General features: G+C 38.5%; 1 protein-coding gene across 3 annotated transcripts in view; it reads right to left on the bottom strand.

The window, feature by feature from the left end:
- The window catches only part of LOC126260934 (probable Dol-P-Man:Man(7)GlcNAc(2)-PP-Dol alpha-1,6-mannosyltransferase), a 173,340-nt gene that overhangs the window by 98,985 nt on the left and 54,395 nt on the right, over positions 1 to 19,960 (bottom strand). For 2 of the 3 annotated variants that reach the window (XM_049958437.1, XM_049958435.1), the window contains exon 6: positions 9,231 to 9,375. The exons of the other annotated variant lie outside the window; for it this stretch is intronic. In XM_049958437.1, coding sequence (XP_049814394.1) covers positions 9,231 to 9,375 — 145 coding nt within the window. The remainder of the gene's footprint in view (positions 1 to 9,230; positions 9,376 to 19,960) is intronic. 3 annotated transcript variants of the gene reach the window in all.

Below are 19,960 nucleotides of genomic sequence, written 5' to 3' on the forward strand. Positions count from 1 at the left end.
AGTTTGTTGCGAAAGCTTGAATTTTGTGTGTATGTTTGTGTTTGTTTGTGTGTCTGTCGACCTGCCAGCACTTTCATTTGGTAAGTCACATCATCTTTGTTTTTAGATATATTTTTCCTACGTGGAATGTTTCCCTCTATTATAACCATATCATTAATTTGAACCCAACAATTACGTTTGTTATTGTCGCTGTTGCATTTCGAAATCTTTCCTGTCATCTTATTTTCTCTTTATTTTCTCTTTCTGTTTTTACCAGTAGTCTCACTTTGTATTCACCTTCCCCTTTTTACCGTAATCTACTATACAATTTTATCCCGCCTATATATACTCAATAATATGTAACCCACTTCCAAACCATAACCAAAAAAATTTTTTCCGCTTTCAACACCACCGCTGCTATAAAATCCACCGTTTCTAGTTCAATAACAGCTGTTTTCACGTATAAAACAACCATTTCGGCTAGTTCTAATAACTTTCACTATATTTCCACTTCCGTTTTTCGCACATCACTGATCATTTTTAGCCGCTCCCCACAGGTTTTAACGTGGTATATGTGTGGATGGATATGTGTGTGTGTGCAAGTGTATACCCGTCCTTTTTTCCCCCTAAGGTAAGTCTTTCCGCTCCCGGGATTGGAATGACTCCTTACCCTCTCCCTTAAAACCCACATCCTTTCGTCTTTCCCTCTCCTTCCCTCTTTCCTGATGAGGCAACAGTTTGTTGCGAAAGCTTGAATTTTGTGTGTATGTTTGTGTTTGTTTGTGTGTCTGTCGACCTGCCAGCACTTTCATTTGGTAAGTCACATCATATATATATATATATATATATATATATATATATATATATATATATATATATAACCTGGCTTAGTCAAGGAGTATGAATCTATCTTCTGTAATATTCTTCTCTATCAGGGAAGGTGGCTTTGTAGGTGTAAGATGGAGTCATGAGATTAAGATGAAGCAAATTTTGTGGTGAGAGAGATGGGGGTCAGTTTGTGATTGAAGGCTGAGTGACATGTGCAAATAGGAGAATAACCAGACATGACAAGGGCAGTTAGTAAAGGAGATCTAGGTGAAGAATATTTTTTACGCGTGGAGTATGAATGAATGTGGAGAATATATGTATATTTTGTAAATACAATTCTTGATTTCTGCTACATAATGGTGGAACTATGAGGAAGGAGTGATGAAAAGAGACACTAAATAAAAAGTGGTAACTATGTACTATAAAATTGTTTGTAAATAATCGCTTTACAGGAAATGTGTTTTTTACCATTAAATATTTTCAAGTTGAGTGGAAGTAAAACAGAAAAAAATAATGTAACCTTTGATTGCAATAGCAACTAGTTCTTTTAAATTCATTAAGTTTTTGGGAAAAGAAGTAAATTTCAGAAAAGATTTTTGAATAGATTTGATCTTGCTGATTTGAGTAAACAATACTCCGTTAATTTACTTTCATTTGAATTCAAGTTAAACTACATAGTAAAAAATGTAAATAATCTCCAATACTATAAGTAATTGTATATTAGGATGGATGTACAGGAAGTAGGCTTAGACAGAAGTATGGTTTCAGGGACAGCAGTGCATGTAAACCATGGAGGGATCAATAAGTGGAGAACGGAGGTGTGTTATGGAGGCCACAATGCAAGGTGCCATACTCAGGACTCACAGAAAAGTGTGTGATAAAGAGGCGATAGTTATGTGCAGTTTTTTAAGGTAGGACAAAATACTACTAGGCCTATTTAATAGTAGGACACCAGCCGCAGTGCCTGAAAATAGACATTCAAAAATTAAATGTAAAAAGTTAGGAATGTATTTTGAGAGGTTTACAAAAAATGTTTTCAAGTAAGAAAGGATTATTATCAAAGAAATTAAAGATTTTAGACTAGGTTAGTTATAGACTGCCAAGACCGAAGTAAGAGATTTGTGGATTTTAGTTTATAAGAATGAGAATATTTTTGTGAAATATTTTGTAATTTTAAGTCAGGATAGATATTAGAACAATTTTAAAATTTTTTTGGAATCAAATTTTATAATCATAGGGGGTGTGAGGCGTAGCGCCGTATAACGATCCTGCCTTGGAGGCGGTTAAGTGGGAGATGTGTCTCAGAGCTGGATAGTGACAGATGGTGACGCGAGACTAGACATGCACGTAGTTTGTGTATCAGCCGATAGAGCACAATATCGGATAGGGAGACTGTGATTTTAGTTTCGATTATAACCACTAGAGTGCACTAAAGTAATAGAATGTTTTTCATAAACTGTTCTAGTATTTTCATAAAATGTTGTTATGTCTTTTTGTGTAGGTAAAATGTTATAAATGTGTTTTAGCAGTAAGAATGATGCGTGAGTGTGGTTTAAGGTTAGTATGAAGATAATTGTTTAACGAGTTATGTAGCAGGATTTAGTGTGGGAACATTTCAAAGAAGTATGGATATGAACAAAGGGGATTTTTGCAGAATAGATTTGTAAAGTAAGTTTATGGTAAAGGGAAAGTTAATTCAGGTATAAATAACAATAGTAAATAACTTTATGCATAAGCAAAACTTCAGCATATTAGATAATTACGTCGGTAAAAAGTGCAGTCGTTAGGTTTACTATTTTGCGATTGATTATGGGTGAAAAGCGCGGATTGACGTGGGAGAATGTTGTTTTGCTATTGGCTGGTGAGTGAACTGACCAATGGTAAAGTAATATTCTTCGCACGCCTTTCTCTGCTGGTAGATAAGACTATTCTAGAGAGGAGTCGAAGCCTAGCCATGAAAGAGATCGGACGTGTGCAATAGTAGTTCCGATGGAAATGATAAGTTGCTGGATCTAGCAGTGTTTCATACATCAAAAGTGTTGGAAAGTGACGGCATAATTATTCCGATTTGTGTGTAGAAATTTTGCAATTTTTAAGGGAATTTTGTGATGAGATAAGACATATATTCTGCATGGCGTATTGAGCAGGTCGGTGGCTAAAAACTGTGACTGCATTTGGTACCAACAGACTTAATATTTGGCGAGCATTATCAATCAAAAACAATCAGTATTTTTGTAGCTATTACGTTTTCGGGAAACGCAACACCATAAACTTGCTAACGTGAGTGAAAGGGATTGTGAGTGACTGTTAAGACTAACATGGACTTGGCAGTGATACTTGTTCACCTAAGTTTCAGAATATATTAATTGAGGACAAAATTTCCAAACTTTCATTTGTATGAAAACTCTTTCCCGAAACATAGATTAGTGACTTTAATTGCAGCCTGGTTCACGTCGAAGTACAGTAGGTTTCACTCGGCTTCCGTACTGATGATCTGCTGAGACAATGTTCACAGGTAGGTGCAGGTCCGTCGTAAAGGGACGGAAAGAACCACGCCGCCGCCTCACCCTCCATCCAGATTACAAAGATGTCATCAATGAATCTGAACCAGGTGAAGGGTTTAGCATTCTGGGTATTTAGGGTTGACCTCTAGATGGCCCATGAATAGGTTAACATAGGATGGTGCCATGCTCGTGCCCATAGCCTTACCCTGGATTTGTTTGTGAGTAATGGATTCAAAGGACCACTTAAAAATGTCTTATATTCTTTTTCTTTGTGCCTGTCTTGGACTGAATACTCCTATATGTCACGAGTTACAATCTACATCCTCACACATAATGGCTTCTCCTGAGGAAAAGACATGTAAGTAAACATATGGCAATTTGTGGCATGGCAATGGACACCCTCCTATGCAAAACTTTTGTGAGCAATCTAGATGATATCTTCCTAGCCACCCAAAAACACAAAGGCTTTGTCTGATTCAGGTTCACTGAAGATATTTTCATGAACTGGAGACACAGTCAACACACTATCTCGTTCTTCCACATCCTCAATACCATCCCTCCCATTCACTTCATCTGGTCCTCCTGAAACTCCACTTCTGCAATTGGTTTATGAAAACATCTGCCCATATTTCCCACTAACCATCGACAGTACCTCCACTTGATAGCTACCGTCCTGTCCTCAGTAAAACTCTCTAACATATGGTTTGTACATCTGAGGGTGGCACATCTGTAATGATGAGCACTCCCTTGCGTTATATTCTGAAGGTCTTACTAAAGTTTTTACAGACAGACCTTACTCTCAAAACCTAACTCTCAAACAGATTTACCATGTCACATCCTCCAACTGTCCTCATGAACTAGGTAAGAGTAACACACTTCTAATCACCTAATATCACCACAGACATCATGAAGTCTTGAAATGAGGAACATCCTATGTACAATCATTCCCACCACTTGCAAGTGGCATTCCACTGACCATCCAGTGTACTAAACATGCTAATCTAACCTAACCTAACCCAAAGTGGTATTCTGTCACCCATCCAATGTATAAAATATGCTGATCCATTCTTATGACACACCTGCTCACAACATTTTAACACGTGTCATATGCCTGTAAAAGGCCCAGGTGCAAGATCTGTTCAATGCACCAACCCAGCACTTCCTCTTCTGGATCAATCATAGGCATAGCCTATCATATAAATGGCAGGGCCACCACTGAAAGAAGTCATGTCACTTACCATCTATGCTGTAACTTTTGTACAGTCTTTTACATGGATGTCATCACCAACAACAGTCCACCTGGATGAGTGGCCACTGTCGAACTGCGGCCATGAGCAGAACTGACCACTATATGATAGAAGATGCAGCTGACCAGAATGAGCTCAACTTCAAAAGCTGCTTTATAACCTGTGTCACCCTGATACTCCTGCCCAAATACTAGTTTCTCTGAATTACACAGACATGACCTGTCCTTACAACACATACTTTGATCCAGCTATACTCCTTGCCTCACTCACCACTAACACCTGTCCCATACCCACCTTCATCCCTGTCTCAAAGCCCCCCACTTCACTCTCTGTACATTTGTACCCTCCTCCCTCCCCCCCCCCTCTCTCTCTCTCTCTCTCACTCCCCCCCCCCCCCCCCATTCGATCTTACCCTCACTCCAGTTCTCTACATCACTGTGCAAAACACACCACTCCCCTTTTCATACCAGAGATACTCTAACTGGTGTCACATTACTATCCTGTTATCCTGTACATTTATTGTCTCTTCCTCCCAGCCAAGAGTTACAATACACTCCAAGCCTCCCTTCTGCTCCACATCTCTTTTCTCTCCCCCCCCCCCCCCCCCCAATTACGACCCATCATCTAGATCAAACTCTGTGTGTGTGCGTGTGTGTGTGTGTGTGTGTGTGTGTGTGTTCTGCAGTTAGCTCTGAAAAGGATAATGTCTTGTTTGTTTATTTGTCTGACAACCACAGTTGGATGATAGTCACTTTTGGAAATCTGAGGGTATATCCTTGTTTCAAATATCATGCATATTATGTGGAATAATGTTATCAGTGTTGGTTCTCCCAATTATCTTAATAATTCTGAAGGAATGTCATCTACTCCAAGTGTCTGGTTTCAATTTAGGTATTTCAATGCTTTGTGAAATTCTTGTTTCAGTATCCCATCACCCATCTCATCATCATCTAATTCCTCTTCTCTTTTTATAACACTGTCCTGAAATGTCTTTCCATTATGCATTCCTTCTACATATTCTTTTCACCATTTAGCCATCCTATCTTTGCTTCTGAATGTGAAACATTATTTCCAATGTGCTCAATGCACGCACAGAAATGAGATGGTACATTACATAGAATACGTTCCTCAACATTATCCGCCACTGCAGTGCTATCCAGCAGCAACTGTTGGTTACATCTGGTGTGCAAACCACAGATTTCGTTTATGAAAGTGGACACACATAAAATAGTTACATTAGCTTAGTTACCAGTCACCAAAGAGTGACTATTGTGCATTGTTACTTTTAACAGTATACTAATATTGTTCTTCCTTCAAACAGTATACTAACATTGCTCTTCTTTCATTCTGTCTATTAAAATACAAATTTGCTCCCCTGTTCATAAGTTAAGCAAGTTGCTCTGTCTTTAGTATACACTGTACTGAATTTAAGGGAATCAGACAGTGAAGTAGATAGCTGTCTTGCAATTCATGGTTCATGTTTCTTGATACATTCACAAAACTGAACAAATTCACTCCTTAATGGAAACTTATCTTATAAAGACATAACATGGAATACTCCTGAATTACATTATAGCCCAAAAAACTTTCAGAAAACATAAAGGTGAATAAAAAGATATCCAAGCAAGACTCAAAACTGCAACTTTTCAGTTCACAGATCACATCTGATCCACTATACTACATTTGGTAGATATGTTTGTCCATGTCCTTTATTTTATGTTGTTCCAGAAGCTTTAACTACAGATATGGCATTACCCGACATTTGATGATAGCAAATCTTATGAAAAACAACAGGTTTTTGATAAACGTTCAATGTGGCAGTGCCTTTAAGTGGCATACTTTCATAATGCATGAGTTATAATATGAAAAGCACGAATACAAAGAGCCTTCAGTGACTGATATGTCATTTTATTACAACAAATAGTACCCAAAACATTGTGTTTTTGAGATATCCTCATTGTGCACTGGCTTTGAAATGGCATACTTTCATAGGACGTAAGTTATAACTTAAAAAGACAAAATATGAGCTTCAATTGCAAAGGATGTAATTCAATATAGTATCTTCTACATTAAGCTTGTGATGTAAAAAGTGATCTTACATTCCAATTGTCACCTCCTTCTCCTCAAAGCCAAAATCTGATGCATCTTATTCTGCCTTTCACAGTTAAGAATGCTATGCAACATGAAATTCCAAACTGTGATGTCACAAAACTGTACCATCTATTGTTTTTAATCTACATAAATGGTTTTCTAATAACTTTAAAGGGTGGTTAAAAAACTTTAACATCTGCTGATTACACACTAATGAAGGATCTACACTCATCTCTACCAAAAACAGGTCAGATGATAGTTGAATAGGCCTAGAATTGATTCCCAATAAACTGTTTGATTCTTAAACTCACAAAGACCCATATTATAAAATTTCAAATACGCAAAAATGAGCTACTAGCACCTGAGCTAGACACAAATGACGATACACTCAATGAAACACTGTGCGTAAAAATTTTTAGGGATCTAGCTGGGTAACAAGTTAAAATGGACACAAAACATAAATAGGTTTATAACTGTGACATCGGTCCACTGTAGCATTTTGGACCATGTTTCATTCTTATGTATTATGATGTTTCTGGAAACCAAAAATCTTCTCCATAGGTATTAACATGTGTTCCAAAAACAATGATCATGTGAAATCCAGCTTGCTCTGTTCATCCAAAAGACCCAAAAGACAGTAGATACTGGTGCCCAGGTTGATGCCACAGTCCTTGAATTTCGGAAGGTGTTAGATACTCTTCTGCATTGCTGCCTAATGAACAGAACATGGCCATATGGAATATCAGATCAACTATGTGACTGGACTGATGAGTTTCTCACAAACAGAACATTGGCAATGTAAAGAAATCTTCAGACTTAAAAGTAATGTCAGGCGTATGCCAAGGAAGTGTTATAGGACCATTACCTTCCAGAATTTATACAAAGGACCTAGTGTATAACATTGGGAGTTCCATGAGGCTTTTCGTGGATGATGCTGCTGTATACAGAGAAATCACACCACTAGAAAACTGTAGCAAAATGCAGGAAGACCTACAGAGAATTGACACTTGGTGCAGGGAGAGGCAGTTGACCCTCAACCTAAGCAAATGTAACATATTGTGCATAAATAGACACAAAGACTCATTACTGTATGATTATGCAATTTCAGAACACTCACCGGAAGCAGTCACATCCATAAATACCACGGAGTAAGTGTATGGAGCAATTTAATAAAATAAAAGTACCACACAGAATTGATTGCAGGTAAGGCAGATGCCAGACTGAGATTCACTGGAAGAATCCTCTGGATAAGTTGTTCACCCACAAAACAGCTAGCTTACGAGACCTCATTTGATCAATACTTATTGCTCACCAGTCTGGGATCTGCACTAGATAAGATTGACAGAGGAAACAGAGAAGATCCAAAGAAGAGCAGCATGGTTTGTTACAAGTTCACTTAGTACATGCGAAAGTGTCACAAAGATGCTCAGCCATCTCCAGGGGCAGATGCTGCAAGAGAGGCATTCTGCATCATGGTGTGATTTATTGTTAAATTCCAAAGGTCTATGTTCCTATTAGAGTTCTCAGTCTATTGCTTCCTCCTTTGTATATTTCATGAAAAGACCATGCAGGTAAAATCAGAGATATTCAAGCCTAAACAGAGGCTTACCAACAATCGTTCTTTCCATGAAACATATGCGACTGGAACAGGGAAGAGTGGAAGTGAGACAGGTACAAAATGTACCCTATGTCACATGCCATAATGTGGCATGTAGCGTGTAGATGTAGAATCACGCAGCTCAGCTGAGGATATTTTGCTCTTAGAAGTATCTCCCATTGTGTTGGCATAAACATTAGCAATTTTACTTGTTATGTTATTGAATTATCTTCTTGGAAACCACACCTTATGTAAATAATGTATTTACTCAAAATAAGTAATAACATATACATCTGAGGGTTCCTCGAAGATATTGGAATTCTTACACTTACTTCCTAGTACATTTACTGTTCAGTGATTTTTGTCGCTGGAAATAGAAATCAGTTTTAATTACAGTAAAAGACACAAAAATAATTTTTATGCAGCATTTGCTACCTTGTTTACAGTTCACAGAGAAAAGGTAGTTCCCATCTAAAATAACACAAGAAACTACGAATGCTTACAAAAATACACTGTTGTGAACAAAAATGTTAAAAAGAGATCAGGGTAAGGTTAAAAAAGGAGGGCAGGTCACAGACTTACCCTTTGTGAGAAGGGACCACACTCCTCCCCTCCCCTCTCCTCCCCTCCCCACCAATTGTGAGAAAAAGGGGATAAAAGTTTCTCCAAAAGCTAGGATAGTGTTGGGTACTTTTTCATATGTCTATTAGCAGTGCTAAGTACTTTGCCTCTTAAAAGTACAAACCAGCTAGCAATTCTGTTTCGTAGTTTTTTAGAACTTAAATTAATTCAGAAAACATTTATCACAAAAATGTTTGAAGAGGAAATTATGGAAAAAAATTTCTTTTTGATCAAGTCACTCAGCCATCTGGGGCACTGGACTTAGGCAGCCACAGCAGAACAGGATAAGAGAGAAATCAACAATGACTATGAGAGCATTCTGAACATGATCTGAATGAAAACAAAGCATTAAAAAAAGGATACACCCCATTCATGACTCTTATTCAGCACAGTATTGAAATATAAAACTTCTCCTTCTGGCCATAATAATCTGTTCCAAAATACTGAGTCAACTAACACTGACAGGCTAAGAAATATTAATCCAGCCGGAACACCAATTTGAATGACCCTGTAAACAGAAAACAATTACTGTGATGGAAATGAAACTTTATTAGCAAAGTACATATCACATGTGACAACTAGTATACAAAGGCATTTCTACATATCACTGCTGTGATGCTGTGGCAGTAGTAATGACAATAATAATAACAATAAAAATAATAAAATTCAGAGACTAACACTGAGCTTCCAGAGTCTCTGAACTTGTTCCAAGAAATAATAATTAAGTATCTATCAAAATTTTCACCGTGTCTTGAAGAAAAAACAATGTTTGAAAGGCCAGCAATCACCCACATTTCTTTTCACAATTTAATTCTTCTATTAATCATATGGGTTGATAAAAGGAAGAGATATTGGGATTTAATGTCTTGTCGACAGCGTCATTAGAAACTGAGCACAGGCTCAGACTGAGGAAGGGAATCGACATGTCCTTCACAAGGAAACCATTGAAGATCTCACCTTAAATAATACAGGGGAACCACTGAAAACCTAAATCTGGATGGCAGGCCTGTCTTCCCAAACTCTAATCTAGTGTCTTACCACTGTGCGACCCACCTCAGCTTGGACTGAAGAAGTCAGACATTTAGATCACAGACGAAATGTGTCATGATAGTCAGATAGGACAATACCTCAACAGATGCACAACTGTTTCACAACAAACAGTCAAGACTTAAATCTCACATAGGCTCACACTGTGCAATTTTCAACAAACAAAAATGACCAGTCAAAGAAAGCCATTAATGGTCATATCCTAAATGATACGCTGTCTTTAATATAAACTGATAGAAAACAAACTAATAGAAAACAAAACAGAGTCAAGAAAAAGACAAATTAATTAAAAAGTTACATTAAGCATGTCTTCCGTTTCAGCAATGGAAGCACTGTGAACACTCTGAAGATAACCAAGTGTCTTTAAAGACTTTACCCACAGAATTCTTACACACACTTCCAAATACATTTACTTTGTACTTGTATCTGCTTCCAATAATATGAAAAATAAATGTTTCATATTGACTGTGGTTCATACAGCCACACTATAAAGACATACAGCAATAAAAATTTTCATTGTGCCTCTGCCTCTACAGTTAGCAATGGGGTTTTGGATTCCGATGCAAATATTTTTCAACAACCTTCAATCATACATAAAGCAAGACATTGGAAATCATTACAAATTATAAGCAGTGATACTTTATAACTTATTCTTTCCACAAATTATCTGGTTACCTAGATATAAAGAGTTAAGAGTTCTGTTAGCTGGCTGAAAAGCAGTAATGCTCATTGTAAACAACATCAGTCATTACAGATGGAAACAACAACAATTATGGAAAGGATAGATTGCTACTTACCGTAAAAATGACATGTTGAGTTGCTGACAGGCACAATGAAAAGACTACTACATACAATTTTTTCAGCCAAATCCTTTATCAGAAAAGAGAAACATACATCCTTTCACTCCTCACTGCCAGAGATAGCAATTGTGTGTGTGTGTGTGTGTGTGTGTGTGTGTGTGTGTGTGTGGTGTTTGAGAGGTGCTCACTTGCATGAATGCATATATGTTTCTCTTATATGTTTCTCTTTTCTGATGAAGGCTTTGACTGAAAGCTTAATGTGTAACAGTCTTTTTGTTGTGCATGTCTGCAACTCAAGATGTCATATTCATGGTGAATGGCAATATGTTCTTTCCATAATTGTTGGTATTACAACCTGGACACTCTGCTGTTAAATGTAAATGACAGTTATTCTTTGATAAATATCAATATATCCATATAAGTGTAAAGTTAATATCAGGGGGGGGGGGGGGGGGGGAACAAGTAGGTTCTTAACATATATCTGAAGAAGCAGCAACTTTCTTCAAATTAGCAGCTTTTCCGTGTTTTAAGTACAAATAGAACAGAACAGCACAGTGATATTTCATTGTTTATACAATATACAAATTTAGTTTCTGACAGTTTCTTCTCTTTCATGAATGTATACTATGACTTTTGTAACATATCTGATGACAGAATCTATGGAACGTGATGAAAGTTCCGGTCACCAATGACTCTTCTTTATTGCTCGTTATGTAGGAAATGTGCTGTCTCTGTTTAGATTGTGAGGTGTGAAATATCTATTTGATGAAGTGTTGTGTTGCACAATGTTAACAGTACCAACAAATGATGCTTACCAAACACACAGTTAAATTTTATTAATAATTTTAGGGACTTCTGGATACATATACTGTGTTGAGAATATATATTGCTTGTGTATCCTAATGAATGTGATGGAAAAAGCAATTCTACAAGAAGGGGGCAGCTCTGAAGTTTGGTCAAGCTTTCCAAACCTGCTGATTTGGTGGTTATTCCATGCTGTTGCACCCCTGCCTCTGAGACACACTGCGCTCCACACAATAGCGTGGGCCTTGACACTGGCCTAAATCATAAAGAAAAGAAGAATGAGTCCCAGCGAAGAGCCTGCACTAAAGCCCGTTAGTGAGTGAATGTAGAGATGTCAATAATTTTGTGAACACTCAGTTTAACTGTCAAAGCTAAATTGTAGACAGTTGTATATGGGAGTTTTCAGAGCTGTATAAGTTGGAAGAATAGATGCAAAACTTCAAAAAGAGACTTCATTTATTTGGTAGGTTGTTGAACCTAGATAAGCATGAATTTTATCTCCAACACAGGCCAGACTGTCCAGGATGCAAAGTACAAGGAAAGAAAAAAGAAAAATTCAGAGAAGAGAATTGTACTCCAAATAAACAAGTCAGCAATTGCATATCCTTACACCACAACATTGCAATTATTACATGAAGCTCCCCCCCCGCCGCCACACACACACACACACACACACACACACACACACACACACACACACACACACACACACACACACCACCCCACCCCCCACCCCTCAGGGACATCCATCAATTACAGCAGGAAACATCCCAACTGCACTTCTGATTCTTTTATTTTTTTTATGTGAATTCTAACCATGAATGGGAAGTGTAGGACTTGCTGTTGGTTTACGAGTGGTGTGTTCTGTAGGGAGGAATTTACCAGGGAACTTAATGAGAGAAAGAGGCTATTAGAGGATTAGGAAGGGAAGCTCTGTGCCCTTCATACTTGGATAACACCATGAACAACCAGACATGCTCAAGAGGGGACATGGGAATGGAGGGAAAGGTGGAGAAGGCCTGGGAAATAATAGTTGAAGAGGAAGAGGCAGGAATAGAACATTGTCAGATTACAGTAAAAAAATTGATTTCAGCAGTTGTCCTACATCTACATGGTGACTCCACAATTCACACTTAAGTGCCTGGCAGAGGGTTCACCGAACCATTTTCATACTACTACTCTACCATTCCACTCTCGAATGGCACATGGGAAAAAGGAACCCCTAAATATTTCCATTTGAGCTCTAATTTCTCTTATTTTATTATGATGATCATTTCTCCCTACGTAGGTGGGTGTCAACAAAATATCACTCTCACACCTATTGCACGATAACACGAAACGAGCTGCCCTTCTTTGCACTTTTTCGATGTCCTCTGTCAGTCCTACCTCATAAGGATCCCATACTGCACAGCAATATTCCAGCAGAGGACAGGCAAGTGTAATGTAGGCTGTCTCTTTAATGAGTTTGTCACATCTAAGTTTTCTGCCAACGAAGCGCAGTCTTTGTTTCGCCTTCCCCACAATATTATCTCTGTGGTCTTTCCAATTTAAGTTGCTCGTAATTATAATTCCTAGGTATTTAGTCGAATTGACAGCCCTTAGATTTGTGCAATTTATCATATACCCAAAATTTATCAGATTTCTTTTAGTACCCATGTGGATGACCTCACACTTTTCTTTGTTTAGTGCCAATTGACACTTTTCGCACCATACAGAAATTCTCTCTTGATCATTTTGTAATTGGAATTGATCGTCTCATGATTTTACTAGGTTGTAAATTACAGCGTCATCTGCAAACAATCTAAGGGGGCTGTTCAGATTATCACCTACATCATTTATGTAAATCAGGAACAGCAGAGGGCCTAGACACTACCTTGTGGAATGCCATATTTCACTTCTGTTCTACTCAATGATTTACCGTCTATCACTATTAACTGTGACCTCTTTGAGAGGAAATCACAAATCCAGTCACACAACTGAGACAATACTTCATATGCACGCAATTTGATAAACAGTCGTTTGTGAGGAGCAGTATCAAAAGCCTTCTGGAAATCTAGGAATATGGAATTGATCTGAGATCCCTTGTCAACAGCACTCATTACTTCACGGGAATAAAGAGCTAGCTCTGTTGCACAAGAATGATATTTTCTGAATCCGTGTTGATTATATATCAATAAGTCATTTTCTTCAAGGAGATTCATATTGTTCAAGTACAGTATATGCTCCAAAATCCTACTGCAAATTGAGGTCAGTGATATGGGTCTGTAATTCAATGGGTTACTCCTATTTCATTTCTTGAATATTGGTGTGACCTGTGCTACTTTCCAGTCTTTAGGAACAGACCTTTCGTCAAGTGAGTGGTTGTATATGACTGCTAAGAGAAGTGTTACTGTATCTGCATACTCTGAAAGGAACCTGACTGGTATACCATCTGGACTGGAGGATTTGCCTTTCTTAAGTGATTTGAGTTGTTTCGCAACATCTAAGATATCTACTTTTATGTCACTCATGCTAACAGCTGTTATGGTTTCAAATTCTGGAATATTTACACTATTGGCCATTAAAATTGCTACACCACGAAGATGACGTGCTACAGACGCAAAATTTAACCGACAGGAAGAAGATGCTGTGATATACAAATGATTAGCTTTTCAGAGCATTCACACAAGATTGGCGTTGGTGGAAACACCTACAACGTGCTGACATGAGGAAAGTTTCCAACCGACTTCTCATACACAAACAGCAGTTGACCGGCGTTGCCTGGTGAAACGTTGTTGTGATGCCTCGTGTAAGGAGGAGAAATGCGTACCATCACGTTTCTGACTTTGATAAAGGTCGGATTGTAGCCTATGGTGATTGCGGTTTATCGTATCGCGACATTGCTGCTTGCATTGGTCAAGATCCAATTGCGTGAAAATGTAATCACATGTCAGTTCTAGTATAATATATCTGTTCAATGAATACCTGTTTATCATCTGCATTTCTTCTTGGTGTAGCAGTTTTAATGGCCAGTAGTGTACTTCATCTTCTTTCGTGAAAGAATTACCGAAAACTGTATTTAGTGATACCATCATCGGTAACATTTCCACCGCAATCGCGCAGTGACGGTATTGACTGCTTTTTGCCACTGATGTACTTTACATATGACCAGAATCTCTTTGGGTTTTCTACCATATTTTGTGACAATGTTTCATTGTGGAAACTATTAAAAGCATCTCGCATTGACATCCACACTAAATTTCGAGCTTCCGTGAAACTTAGCCAGTCTTGGGGATTTTGCGTTCTTCTAAATTTGCCATGCTTTTTCTGTTGCTTCTGCAACAGTGTTCTGACATGTTTTTGTACCATGGTGGATCAGTCCCATTTCTTATTAACTTATGTGGTATGAATCTATCTATTGCTGTCTTTAATGTATCTTTGAATTTGAGCCATATATGGTCTACACTTACATAATTAGCTTGGAAGGAATGGGGACTCTCTCTTAGGAAGGCATCAAGCAAATTTTTATTTGCAGTTTTAAATAGATATATTTTGCATTTATTTTTAGTGGTTTTGGTTGATATGGTTTTAAGCCTTGCTACAATGACCTTGTGTTCACTAATCCCTGTATCCATCAAGACGCTCTCTATTAGATCAGGATTATTTGTGGCTAAGAGGTCAAGTGTGTTTTCGCAACCATTTAAAATTTGTGTGGGCTCATGAACTAATTGTTCAAAGAAATTCTCAGAGAAAGCATTTAGTACTATTTTGGAAGATGTTTTCTGTCTTCCACCGGCTATGAACATGTATTTTCACCAACAAATCGAGGGCAGATTGAAGCCTCCACCAATTATAACTGTAATAGTGTGGTACTTATTTGTAATGAGATTCAAGTTTTCTTTGAATCGTTTAGCTATTATATCATCTGAGTTGGGGGGATCGATAGAAGGAGCCAATTATTATTTTGGTACGGCTGTTGAGTATAACCTCTACCCATAGCAAGTCGCAAGAACTATCTATTGTAACTTCACTACAAGATAAACTAATACCAACAGACACAAACACACCACCACCTACTTTATTTAATCTATCATCTCTGAACACGGTTTGCACCTCTGTAAAAATTTTGGCAGCATTTATCACCAGCTTTAGCCAGCTTTCTGTTCCTATAACAATTTCGGCTTCAGTGCTTTCTATCAGCACTTGAAGCTCTGGTACTTTTCCAACACAGCTGCGACAATTTACAACAACAATACCGACTGTTGCTTGGTCGATTCTTGTCATTTCTTTGCCCTGTACCCTTTGAGACTGGAGCTCTCTTTGATCTTTCCCAAGATTGTCTAACCTAAAAAACTGCCCACAGCAGTGGAGAGGAGCTTTGTATAGCTGTAGGTGCAGGAAAATACAGACTTCAAATACAGTGAAAAAAATCTAGAATAGAAGAGCGTATTGAGAAACTGCTGCTAGGTAGTAGCAATGAGCACAATGTATGCTGTCAGCTAAAGGAAATATTAGCAAATAAATAGCGCATCTCTACTACAATCAAACCTAATGTAGGCCTTACTCAGGTGACAGATGGGAGAACAACATTTAAGTACTTTTCGAAGGAGGATAGTGATACAATAATCTAGGTAAGAATAGTCTGGTATCCCGGCCTGACAAATCTGAATGCCAGTTGGTAGAAATGGACTCAGATAGCTGATAGGCAGTACCTCTGAAGAGATTTCATCACAAAGATAGTACCACTTGTAATTCTTCACTTGAATGCTCCCGCCAATAACTCTCTCACTGTAACTGTGATAAATACAGCATCATGGCTGGTGATCCATCAGGCTCATATTTGCTATTATTGTATATCATTGCCATCAGGCCTGAACTCTGAGCTATCTCAACCACATTATCACATCTTTTTGGTTTTTCCTGGTCACTCTCTGGAATCTGTTTGCTTGTTGATCACTTGTCTGTCTCTTGTCACAGTCACGAATATCTCATCCAGAACACTCGTCGTTTGTTCTTTCCATCAACCTCTGGGTCTGCTTGGTCAACGCAGACTTCATTCTCCAGCTGATTCCTCCCACTCCATCCAAGATTCTGCCACCTTGCAGCTACAGCAGTGGCAACAAGGAAAACGGAAATTATCCAGCATGATGGAATCTACAATGATTCACCTTCTGAACCAACAACAGCAGCTGCTGCAGCAACAGCAGCAGCAGCAGACGGAACTGTTACACAAGTTGGTCAGTTGCTGGTAGACATACATACAGCACAGGAAGGCCAATCACTCCAGGCCTCAGTGCACTTGGCAGCAGATACATTCATCATCCAGTACATCCAACTTTTAACGATGCAAAGTACAACAGGGACACATAGCTGAATAGTCCAAAACAACATTTCACATCATTTCAGGTCACAAATGACTCACAGTGGTAGTCATTGTTTTTGTCATGGGCATAATCAAACACAATTTTCCTACACAGCAAGTTAGCACTACTGTCCAATCAAGTGCTCTCTCATTTATGGACATAGACTAATGACTATTTCCAAATGTATCATGTGGCTGTCACAAGGCTAGAGTTCCACCACTACCACAAACAGCCACAACAACTGTAGCATTCTTGGGTAACAGATCTGCAAGGGCCAAGCTACAAATCTGATTCCACCTGTCTTGTTGTTGTGGTCTTCAGTCCTGAGACTGGTTTGATGCAGCTCTCCATGCTACTCTATCCTGTGCAAGCTTCTTCATCTCCCAGTACCTACTGCAACCTACATCCTTCTGAATCTGCTTAGTGTATTCATCTCTTGGTCTCCCTCTACGATTTTTACCCTCCACGCTGCCCTCCAATGCTAAATTTGTGATCCCTTGATGCCTCAAAACGTGTCCTACCAACCGATCCCTTCTTCTAGTCAAGTTGTGCCACAAACTTTTCTTGTCCCCAATCCCATTCAATACCTCCTCATTAGTTACGCGATCTACCCACCTTATCTTCAGCATTCTTCTGTAGCACCACATTTCGAAAGCTTCTATTCTCTTCTTGTCCAAACTGGTTATCATCCATGTTTCACTTCCATACATGGCTACACTCCATACAAGTACTTTCATAAACGACTTCCTGACACTTAAATCTATACTAGATGTTAACAAATTTCTCTTCTTCAGAAACGATTTCCTTGCCATTGCCAGTCTACATTTTATATCCTCTCTACTTCGACCATCATCAGTTATTTTACTCCCTAAATAGCAAAACTCCTTTATTACTTTAAGTGTCACATTTCCTAATCTAATTCCCTCAGCATCACCCGAATTAATTTGACTACATTCCATTATCCTCGTTTTGCTTTTGTTGATGTTCATCTTATACCCTCCTTTCAAGACACTGTCCATTCCGTTCAACTGCTCTTCCAAGTCCTTTGCTGTCTCTGACAGAATTACAATGTCACCGGCAAACCTCAAAGTTTTTACTTCTTCTCCATGAATTTTAATACCTAATCCGAATTTTTCTTTTGTTTCCTTTACTGCTTGCTCAATATACGGATTAAATAACATCGGGGAGAGGCTACAGCCCTGTCTCACTCCTTTCCCAACCACTGCTTCCCTTTCATGCCCCTCGACTCTTATAACTGCCATCTGGTTTCTGTACAAATTGTAAATAGCCTTTCGCTCCTTGTATTTTACCCCTGCCACCTTTAGAATTTGAAAGAGAGTATTCCAGTTAACGTTGTCAAAGCTTTCTCTAAGTCTACAAATGCTAGAAACGTAGGTTTGCCTTTTCTTAATCTTTCTTCTAAGATAAGTTGTAAGGTTAGTACTGCCTCACGTGTTCCAACATTTCTACGGAATCCAAACTGATCTTCCCCGAGGTCCGCTTCTACCAGTTTTTCCATTCGTCTGTAAAGAATTCGCGTTAGTATTTTGCAGCTGTGACTTATTAAACTGATAGTTCGGTAATTTTCACATCTGTCAGCACCTGATTTCTTTGGGATTGGAATTATTATATTCTTCTTGAAGTCTGTGGGTATTTCGCCTGTCTCATACATCTTGCTCACCAGATGGTAGAGTTTTGTCATGACTGGCTCTCCCAAGGGCATCAGTAGTTCTAATGGAATGTTGTCTACTCCCGGGGCCTTGTTTCGACTGAAGAAACTGCAAAAAGGTGGGAATTTAAGGAGTGCTCTGTCAAACTCTTCACGCAGTATCTTATCTCCCATTTCATCTTCATCTAATTCCTCTTCCATTTCCATAATATTGTCCTCAAGTACATCGCCCTTGTATAAACCCTCTATATACTCCTTCCACCTTTCTGCCTTCCCTTCTTTGCTTAGAACTGGGTTGCCATCTGAGCTCTTGATATTCATACAAGTGGTTCTCTTCTCTCCAAAGGTCTCTCTTATTTTCCTGTAGGCAGTATCTATCTTACCCCTAGTGAGACAAGCCTCTACATCCTTACATTTGTCCTCTAGCCATCCCTGCTTAGCCATTTTGCACTTCCTGTCGATCTCATTTTTGAGACGTTTGTATTCCTTTTTGCCTGCTTCATTTACTGCATTTTTATATTTTCTCCTTTCATCAATTAAATTCAATATTTCTTCTGTTACCCAAGGATTTCTATTAGCCCTCGTCTTTTTACCTACTTGATCCTCTGCTGCCTTCACTATTTCATCCCTCAGAGCTACCCATTCTTCTTCTACTGTATTTCTTTCCCCCATTCCTGTCAATTGTTCCCTTATGCTCTCCCTGAAACTCTCTACAACCTCTGGTTCTTTCAGTTTATCCAGGTCCCATCTCCTTAAATTCCCACCTTTTTGCAGTTTCTTCAGTTTCAATCTGCAATTCATAACCAATAGATTGTGGTCAGAATCCACATCTGCCCCTGGAAATGTCTTACAATTTAAAACCTGGTTCCTAAATCTCTGTCTTACCATTATATAATCTATCTGATACCTTTTAGTATCTCCAGGATTCTTCCAGGTATACAACCTTCTTTTATGATTCTTGAACCAAGTGTTAGCTATGATTAAGTTATGCTCTGTGCAAAATTCTACAAGGCGGCTTCCTCTTTCATTTCTTCCCCCCAATCCATATTCACCTACTATGTTTCCTTCTCTCCCTTTTCCTACTGACGAATTCCAGTCACCCATGACTATTAAATTTTCGTCTCCCTTCACTACCTGAATAATTTCTTTTATCTCGTCATACATTTCATCAATTTCTTCATCATCTGCAGAGCTAGTTGGCATATAAACTTGTACTACTGTAGTAGGCATGGGCTTTGTGTCTATCTTGGCCACAATAATGCGATCACTATGCTGTTTGTAGTAGCTAACCCACACTCCTATTTTTTTATTCATTATTAAACCTACTCCTGCATTACCCCTATTTGATTTTGTATTTATAACCCTGTAATCACCTGACCAAAAGTCTTGTTCCTCCTGCCACCGAACTTCACTAATTCCCACTATATCTAA

The sequence above is a fragment of the Schistocerca nitens genome, chromosome 5 (genome assembly GCF_023898315.1).
Source record: "Schistocerca nitens isolate TAMUIC-IGC-003100 chromosome 5, iqSchNite1.1, whole genome shotgun sequence".
NCBI classification, from domain to species: Eukaryota; Metazoa; Arthropoda; class Insecta; order Orthoptera; family Acrididae; genus Schistocerca; species Schistocerca nitens.